The 9,595-nt window shown below is 47.8% G+C and overlaps 1 protein-coding gene across 1 annotated transcript; it reads right to left on the bottom strand.

Annotated features, from left to right (window-relative positions):
- Positions 1–360: 360 nt before the first annotated feature.
- LOC136168790 (pregnancy-associated glycoprotein 2-like) lies at positions 361–9,150 on the bottom strand. The gene is made up of 9 exons (XM_065936492.1): positions 9,050–9,150; positions 7,821–7,971; positions 6,734–6,851; positions 6,512–6,630; positions 5,094–5,287; positions 3,860–3,976; positions 2,155–2,296; positions 1,975–2,070; positions 361–513 (listed from the first exon to the last, which is right to left on the bottom strand). Exons 1-9 carry the CDS (start codon positions 9,148–9,150, stop codon positions 361–363), a joined length of 1,191 nt encoding a protein of 396 aa, XP_065792564.1.
- Positions 9,151–9,595: the final 445 nt, after the last annotated feature.

Genomic DNA, 9,595 nt, shown 5'->3' with positions numbered 1-9,595 from the left:
TTCTGATTTCTCAGGTCCAGTTAAAGAGATCTTTGGCTCTGCTCTGGTTCGTGTGTCCAGATCCCCAGTATCCTTCCAATAAGTCTCCCTTTTTCTTCAAGCCAGCTGGAGCTGGGCTTCTCTCACTTATACTTCAGTTTTTATTCTAAATCCTTCCTGAGTGTGATGCACCTCCCTGACCCAAAGAGAGTCACCCATTCCTATGAGCACCATTGAGATGAAATTCTTTATTCTTTATAGAGAATGGGGCTTTGCAGAGCAACAAACACAGTTCACCAGCATCCCTGGCCCCACCCAGGGTGCTCTCACATGAGTATGTGTTTGGAGTGGACCTGATTGATTCCTGAAGTAGCCCACCATTTACACTGCGGGAGCCAGGCCAATCCTGTTGTTTCCTCGATCGAAAACCGAGAAATACAGCCTCAGGAAGACGTCACCCAGGATCCAGGTCTCTGACTCGTTGACACGCTGTCGGCGCACGAGAAAGTTGCTGAAGCACCTGCCCGACAAACTCTGGGGAAACAAAAATACGTAGTAGTCAGCCTGGGCCCTTACCTGCTTCCCTCATCAATATTCAGAGTTGGAAAGTTTCCTGGTTTTACTTCCTCCCTTTGGTAAGAACCAAGTGACTCTCTCAGCAGTGGTGGAAGTAGGGGCCCTTCCAACAACTAGAAGGGCCAAGACATATGGTTGCCATTAAGGGGGGAATGGGCAGACAGGCAGGGATTATAAGATGCGAACATATAGAGAGGATGGATAAACAACAAAGTCACACTGTATAATACAGGGAACCATATTCAACATCCCATGATAAACAGTAATGGAAAAGAATATAAATATACACACACACACACACACACACACACACACACATATAATTGAGTCTCTTTGCTTTATTGAAGGAATAAACAGATCATTGTAAATCAACTATACTTCAATAAAACTTTTAAAAAGAGAACAAGAATGGCCTGTAATTCCTTGCTGTTTCTTGCTCCCTCTTTTCTCTGCAGAAAATGCTGTTTCTTCTCCTTCCCCACAACCCTTTTCCTTAAAACTGTGCTTGAGCCCTCTGAGAAGCCTTCCTTGACCCACACTCACCCTCCCTGATCACTCCAGGCTGGGTTGGTGATTTTCCCTGGTGCCCCCAAGTCTGTAGCCCTCATCACCCCTAATCTGCCCCCAGAACCCCTTTGCACAGCCCCCAGGGGTGCCATTTGCATGGAATTCACTTTAGATTTGCATTGACCAAGAAGTGTTCCTCAGGTCTCCATGAGTCTGGGGTTTTAGAATTAATGAAATTCCCTGTCTTCCTCAAAAACTTCTTTGAGCCCATTAGCCTGCTCTGAACTCCCGTAGAGAACTGACATTAAGCCTCAACTGTGTGCAAGAGTTGTGCAGTCTCTGTGCACCTTTTACTAATATTAGCATCCAACTGAGGAGTCAGGTATCCCAACTCACAGATGGGGAACTGGGGCGTAGCAAGGGGAAGTTGCAGCCAAGGACTAGGGTAACCATGTAACTTATGATCCCAACCTGGACACTTTTGAGAAGGGAAGGGAGATTGCTAATCACTACAGCGGGAGAGAACACTGGATCTGTCCCCAGCCAACCCTCCTTGTCACTTGGCTATTTCACGGATTGCTAGAACTGACTTTCCAAGTTCGTGCATCTGAGGGCTATGGTTGAACTGAAGCTCTTTAAGGCAAAGGCCCTTAGTGTTCCCCTCTCCTTATGACTCCCACCATGCTGACATGGGGTAGTGACTTCACACTTATTTCAGGAGGATGCATGTCCCAGACTGTCCTTTACTCTCAAGTGATTGGTTTTCTGGGAGGCCCTGGCCCAGCCACGTGGGCTCAGCCACATCTGCAATGATGTGGCTGAGCCTGAAGAGGGCGCCCTACTCCCAGCAGCAGCGTAAGGATTCCTGCAAGTCCCAGATTTGAGAACCAGCCCCCAGAGTTGTTCCCTCACTTGGATGTAAGCTTGGGCAGGTACTGGATAGTCTATTCCATTGATAGTGAAGACAACAGGAGGCAGTGTCCCGATGGTTTGGCAGGAAACCAAGTGCTGTAACAGAAAGAGGGAGAGAGGTTAGATCTGCTGATCTTTGTGTGGAGAGCCTGGGAGTGACCCCATGGAGTGACCCTTCACCTCATGACCAAAGGGCCTGGCGTGGATGAGATTCTGGATTTTGCTGACCGGTCCTCTTGGGCCAAGCAGAAGGGAAGTCCCCGTATCCAAGAGGGCCTGGCAGCCACGTTTACAAGCAACCACTGTCCTGTTCACAGAGATGCTGAGAGAAAATGGAATAAAACAGGCACCAGATCACTCTGAAATCTCCCCCATGACTGCCCCCTGAACATGACTGCCTGGCTGTCTCCTGAACAGCCTTTCAGCTCTTGCTCTGACTGTTTTCCTTTGCTCTGGTCATTTCATCCTCTTTGACTTCCCTTCAGTTATTGAATGCACCAGCTCTTTCATATCTCAGGGCCTTAGCTGGTCACCCTTCCTAGAAGACCGCCTGTCTCCTTAGTCTAGATGATTTCTGCTCACCTTTTAGTTCCCAGGTTAAATGTCACTTCGTCAGTGAAGTCTTCCTCCTAGACTAGATCAGGCTCCTGTCTTGCTCAGTCTCTGTAGACTCTTCCCCATGTCTAGCAGGTACCAAGGCGGTAATTCACTATGTGTGTGAGTCATCTCGGGTACGTCTGCCTCACTAGATGTGAGTGCAGGTTGTGTCCGCAGTGCCTCCCTGAAGTGCCCAGCATACAAGGGGTGCACAATGTATGTTTGTGAATGAATCAATGAAAAAATGAATGAGGAACATCCAGATACCTATATCTGGTGTCTGACCAATAATGGGAGGGAATATGGAGGTTCCCTGAGGCAACCGATGCTCAGAGTGTTAGTGGGAGGGAGACATAGGCTGCCCTGGGAAAGACTGTCTTCATGCACCACCCCTTCATCTGTCTCAGACACTGAGGCCCTCAGCCAGGCAATGCCTGAGCTAGCCCAGAGGGCCACTGAAACACAGGGTATCACACAGATTCCCATCAATCATTGCCTCTTGTTTCCAGGCCACTCCTGAATCCCAGCTTCCTGATTCCTTCTGTCGCAGCCCCTGCCCCACTGTATGCCTTGGAAGAAAGGCAGGTAGCTATGGCTAGGAAGGTATTTCTCTGTTTGAGTTGCTTTCAAGTCTCAAGATTGCAGCCAACCTCTCTCCACTGCTGGGTAGCTTCTCCCTAAGAAGACCAATTTTACCAGTTTGTTAAGGCCTTGCACTGTTTTTAAACTGGCAGTACTGTGTACTGAGAACTTTGTCAGTCCCAGGTCGCCCTGGACAGTTGGTCATCTTATCACAACTATGTTCAGACTGGTGAAATTCTCCCTGATCCTCTTTTCACTACACTTTAGGGTCCTCAAACACGTTCCCCACCTCACAGTGTGGTGGGTGCAGCCCTCCGCCAGCTGCACAGGCCTCGCTGGACCCCATTCCCCTGAGCAAGGCCCTGATCAGGAGGCCTGGTGTGATTGTCAATCCATGGGTGATGTGTGTATCTGTGTGCTTGTATGTCTGCGTGTGTCTCTATGTGTCTTAGGTGTGTGTGTTTCTATGTCTGCATATCACTGTTTCTCTATGTGTCTGTGTTTGTGTGTGTATTTGTGTGCCTTTGTGTGTCTATAAGTCTGATGCTGTGTGTGTTTCTATGTGTGTCTTTTTGGGTGGAGTCTGTGTCTGTGTATGTGATTGTGTGACTGGGGTACATTCGTGTATGTCTGCGTGTGTCTGCATGTGTCCACATGCACATGTGGGAGCAATCACTTGGAGTGGCTCTCAGAGGGAGATGCTTACCTGTCCATGTTTATAAGCCACATGCCCACTTGGGACACTGGTACCCAGTTGAGTTCTCCCTTATAATAGGCACGGTCCACCCCTCCAAACATCACCACGCTGCGGTTCTCCTGTTGACTGTGGAGAGAAGGAAGAGAGGGTCTTGTTGGAGGAGAGTAACACCACACGCTGTCTGAGGGTTGTGCTTATCCACCCATCAGGGGCACTACTACAGAATCCATTTTACAGATGCAGAAACTGAAGCTCAGAGGGATTGAGTAGTGGACCCGGGTTGGTCATAGCTAAGGAATGTCACAGAAGAAGTTCAACGGTAGGCAGTCAGGCTGGGCTTTGACCACCCAACTTTCTGAAGAGGACCTGGTCCTGTATGGCGACTTAAGTGCTCAGAAATACCTTCAGAGGACACTGTGCTGGGGGTCTGGCTTCCTCCTTGTCTAGCCTGTCATTTTTCAAAACCAGCCCAGGCTCAAGGACAATAAGGTTGAAGGTTAGTGTCACCCAGGGTTGGCTTCACGAGCCTGTGACCTGTGCTGTTTATGGGGCTCTCCCTGTCTTGAAATCCAAATACTTGCTAAATAAAGGGTCCCACATTTTTATTTTGCACTGGCTCCCACAGACTGTGTAGCTGGTCCTGGGCTCCTGGTGAAACGTTAGTAAGGAAGGAAATATTCATGCCACCCCTCTCCTTCTTTCCATATCAAGTGTGTGTGTGTGTGTGTGTGTTAGTCACTCAGTCGTGTCTGACTCTTTACAACCCGATGGACAGTAGCCCACCAGGTTCCTCTGTCCTTGGAATTCTCCAAGCAAAAATCATGGAGTGGATAGCCATTCCCTTCCCCAGGGGGATCTTCCTGATCTAGGATCAAATCTGGGTCCCCTGCATTTCAGACACATTCTTTAACATCTGAATCACCAGGGAAGCCCTTCCATATCAAATCCATCAGCAAATCCTATTGCTTTTTTCCTCCAACCTGTTTCCTGACACCTTCCGTTGTTCTCCCTCTTCCCTCACCCCTGGACCAAGTCCCTACCCCTGAGCCCATGATCATGGTTTTGATCAATAAAACTTTATTTACAAATACCAGTGGTGGGGCCAGGTAAGGCCCTGGGGCCGTAGTTACCCTGGGCTAGACTATCTCTCAGGAAACTTCCAGATCAGGTGGTCCATAATTTTTCATGCAACTGAAAGCATCTTACCATTGAATTAGAGAGGTCTGGCCCACCTCAGACTTACCTGCTCAAGTAGAAGGCAAAGACAGGCTCAGAAATGACTCCTTGTTTCCTCAGGTTGTCGAAGACCGGGGTGGCCCCTACGACAGTGGGGCGGGGGTAACCTAGTCCCAGGATGCCATCAAAGGGTAAAGCTTCAAACCCAAACTCCTTTAGACTCAGGCCAAATGGCTGGGCCACACTAACCAGTTTCCCGATCTGTGGAGAGGAGAGTGTTCCCACATAAAGGATTGGGAAGTGGGGCTGGGACCGGGCTGGGGTGTAGATGTCATTAGCACTGCAGAGAAGAACTGAGGCCTGACTGTACTCTGGACTGATCTCAGATGGTTAGACCATGCTGGGACAGGAATTCGTGTTCCATTTTTGCGGGGCTATGGATTTTAACAACACCTGCTCCTCCTACAAACACCATCTGAATGAGTCAAATTGGCCCTCATGCCTTCTGTACAGGTGGGGCAACCAAGAGTCAGGACAGGACCCAGTGGTTCCCCTGGAGGACAAAATGAGTAGAAAGCAGAATAACCTTCTCTTTGGAATCACTCTGATGTGATGACAGAAATGAACTGAATTCAAGGCAATGCTTGTGAATTCTGCATCTGCCCAGAGAGACAGAAGCCCCATTATATAATGTCACTGGCAAGGTCCTCCAGAAAATTCTGCCTGGGAAACATGTATTTGGGGATGTGTTTGCATGTGCATGTGTTTGTTTGAGAAAGACAGAGGAAAAAAAGAGAGATCTGAGAAAGAGACAGGGTGGGGTGGGTGCGGAAATATTCAAACACTTTGGGGAAGTCAGGCCATGGTTTTTATTATACTGTCAAAATTCCCCTAGAGTGAGAACCCATTTATCAGTCCCCCTCCCACGTGTTTGGCCCGTTGCTTTCCTTGTCTGGATACCTGAAGCTCTGTGCTGCCCCCAGGGACCCCGGATCAGTTTTATCCTCTTCCCAAATTCCCACACCTGCTTGAGTCCTGATTGGCCAGTCCAGCTCCACCACTTACTAGATGTGTGACCTTGGCCAGGCCCTTGCTCTCTGCACCTCAGTTCCTTCACCTGTATCATGAAGTTAATCATAGTACCTGCTGCGTGTGATTGTTGCAGGGTCATATGAGTTATTACCATGAAAGTGCCCAGCATAGTTTGAGAATATAAATGTGGTGTTTTCTTCCCCCCTCCCTGCTCCCAACGAAATGAATCTTAGCTGCTCATGGGCAAAGGAGCTGTAAGTCCATGCCCCAAGCCACTGTCTGGATTAGCTATTCTGGGAGTTTGTGTGTCCGCTGAGACGCTATCTACCCAGGGACAGGGTCCTGAGGGGCAGACATCCAGTCACTAGGGGACTGCCAGCTGGTCCGGCATCTGTTTTGTAGGAGTGGTTGCTCCCAGAGACAGCCCCAACTTAGCTTCTGTTTCCACATTACCCGAACGGTGTCATAGCCAAGATATCCGTTTATCATCCCAGAGCTGTATTTGATATTGAAGATCTGGTTCGTGGCCTGGAAGGTGGAGGAGTTTTGAGGGATGAAGCTCTTGTGTTTATCTGCAGACACAAGAGATGAGTGTCCGCCAGGTGCCAAGGATGGAGAAGGGATTTGGAGGGGAAACACAAGATGGGCGAGGTGGGGAGGGGAGCAGGTACTCACAGCAGCTGGGACTCTGGCAGTATATGGAGGGCACCCACAAGCTAGATGAGCCGGTGTCAAAGAGGACCTGGAACTCCTGAGGGGGTGTTCCAATGTTGATGCTGCCGATGCAGACAAGCTACAGAGGCCAAGGTGGGGTGGTTAGGGCAGACTTGGCTGCACTGGCCACACTTGATTCACAGACTGCTGCCACCTGTGAGGTGTCCTGTGTCTCCTGAAATCACTCTCCAACCACACCACCTCACAGCTTCTGCTCAGATCACTGCCTGACTTGATTCCTTTTCTTTCTGTTAGGGCTGCGTGACATACTGGATCTTACTGTCTTGACTAAACATGGAACCTGCCACTCCTTCAATGGAAGCACAGATTCTTAACCACTGGACCACCAGGTGAATCATGGCACCTTCATTTGAGAAGCTCTCCAGTCTCTTTTTCAAAGCCCAAACTGAGCCCCTTCTTTTGCAGATGGCCCTCCTAAGTTACCGCAGGCCACTTCTTCTAAACTCAGACCGTGTCCTCTCAACACCAGGCAGGTGACCATTTTATTTGATAGCTAGTTACTCCCTGCCTGTCTCTCAGGATGGCCTTGCAATCATGAAGAAGAGATCAGACTTTTTTCAAATCAATAGCAACACTATAGTGTTAGATTCATATGGCCTCACATGCCATAGGGGCTCAGTAATTTTTTTACTGGTATCCATGCATCTGTGGATGCTTACATTCCTCTAACTAAGATTTCACAATTGATTTGGAGTTGCATTTATCTTTTGATTGGCATGGCTCACCCTTCATCTGTAACTGAGTGATTCGTTTAGTCCAGAAAGAACAATCTCCCTCAAACTAATGATACACCTTTGGCACATAAATGGATGTTTATCTGCCCCCTAGTCATTGCTTGGTCCAGTCACCATAGATCAAGGGCTGAGGATGAATGCCTTCTCCTCTGGGAATGGGTCTCTGCTCCCCCGTGTTTCTGACTCCTGCAGGAGCCCCAGCCCCAACAACCCCACTGGCATCTCCGCTTGAACCCCAGTGCAAAGACAGAGCACCAGGGGGCGCTGTGGAGCACCATCCTCCTAACACTCACATCCTTGTAGTTCCTCACGGGATGATAAATTATGTTTTGGTCATTAGTGGCATTCTGGGACAGACTGTAAGGGTGTTCCTCAGAGAAATCTGTCAGCAAGTTTCTTTCCCTTAGGGTTTCTCGCATGGTCTTCATTTGCGTAAGAGGGATTCTTTCACCGGCCATGAGGAAAAGAAAACAAAGAAGGGGCAGCCATCAGCTGTCTGTGTTACAAAGACTGTCATACCTGACATTGTAATGGCACTGTCTATTTTCCAAGCATTTTTATGAGTGTCACCTTATTATCAGGATTCCATGCAATGACCATGGCAAAGACAGGTCTGAACAGAGGTTCTGTTGTGTAATCTTGGGTAAGGCATATGACCATTTGAAGTCTCAATTTTCCCGTTGGTAAAAAGGTGGTATATAGTAATCCCCACCCCACGCCACATAGAATGGCTTAGATACTAAGTGCGATGATGGATATAATGCACCTGATATATAGGAAGTCTCAGCAATGGCAGCCATTATCATTGCTATGGCCATCCCACAGTACCCTTCTCAAGGAAGCTTGGAGAGGGAAGTAGAAGGGGTTCATCATCCTCTTTAAACAGGGGAGGAATTTGAAATACAGGGAGTTGGAGACTTGGTTGAGGTCATACTGCTTGTTACAGCTAAAAGAGCAGAGAAATAGTACTACTGATCTTTCTTCTGGGCTCAAGCAGGAGAGGGGAGGCCAGGAGATGGAGAATAAATTAAGGAGGTTAAGAGAAGCCAAGAGGAATGTTTTTAAAAAAGAAAAAAATCTAAGAGAGTTCTGCATGCACAGAGACATCCAAAGAGATAGACAAAATAGAGAGATACAGACTTGAAAACACAGACACATTCACACAGAAATGAAGAGAGACCAGAGAGGAGACCTAGAACCACATATAAGAGAAATGTTGTTTCTTCAGACCACACCTACAGTTGCACAGGTTGTGCACTGAACAATTTCAACGAATGCAATTTTACATAGGACATGATGTGGCTGGACCCCAAGAGTTGTGCGATCCTACAGGTTTGCCTGGAGAGCCTAGGGCCTCACAGAGTCTGTGGCAAGGTACTTATCAACAAGTGAGAGTTGACTTTAGACTGTCAGGGAGTGATTACATTCCCTTCTAACCCTGACAGGTGGAAGAATAAGAGGACAAGAATGAAAATCAAAAAAAAAAAAAAGGGATGATTTCACTTATAGTCCCCACACTTACATGACTATGCACTCTGAGAGAGTTACCAGCCCAAGGAGTCCAAGCCACTTCATGCTTCCGTTCTCGATTGAAGTACTCAGGACAGATTGAGTTCTGAGCATGCACTGGTGGTGAAGATTACCTAGCTATATATGCTCTAGCCTGCTCTAACGTTCTCCTTTAAGCCACCATGAAAAAAAAAAAAAAAGCCACCATGAATCTGATGAGAAATATGAACCTCTAGATAAAATCTTTGCCTCTGTTGGTATCTGTGAGGAGTGCACTTGGAAAACTCTCATAATACAGAAAATTCCACTGTAATCTCTTCCTTCATTCTTGGGTGAAAAAGGAAACTGAACCACACAATCTAAGTGGGGAGACTCTTTCCAACCTGTAGGTAAAACATTGCTAATAAAGTGATAAAAGTAAATGTTAAGGGCCATGTTAGACATTTGTGATCTCGTGTGGTCTTCCTAGCCAGTTCATGAGATGTGCATTGCTCTCCTCAGTTGGAGAGGAGACTGCTAGGAGGAAAAGAGGTCAAATGGCAGAGTCAGACATGACTGA

Source organism: Muntiacus reevesi, chromosome 5 (assembly GCF_963930625.1).
Source record: "Muntiacus reevesi chromosome 5, mMunRee1.1, whole genome shotgun sequence".
NCBI classification, from domain to species: Eukaryota; Metazoa; Chordata; class Mammalia; order Artiodactyla; family Cervidae; genus Muntiacus; species Muntiacus reevesi.
This window is presented reverse-complemented; position numbering and strand designations above follow the sequence as displayed.

Bases quoted from the DNA above. Each gene is read 5' to 3' on its own strand.
- LOC136168790 (XM_065936492.1), bottom strand. From the start codon at position 9,150: ATGCTCAGAACTCAATCTGTCCTGAGTACTTCAATCGAGAACGGAAGC. The intron at 6,852-7,820 runs GTGAGTGTTAGG...TGGCCTCTGTAG, and splicing joins CCGTGAGGAACTACAAGGAT to CTTGTCTGCATCGGCAGCAT. The intron at 2,297-3,859 runs GTAAGCATCTCC...ATTTTCTCTCAG, and splicing joins TGGCTTATAAACATGGACAG to CATCTCTGTGAACAGGACAG.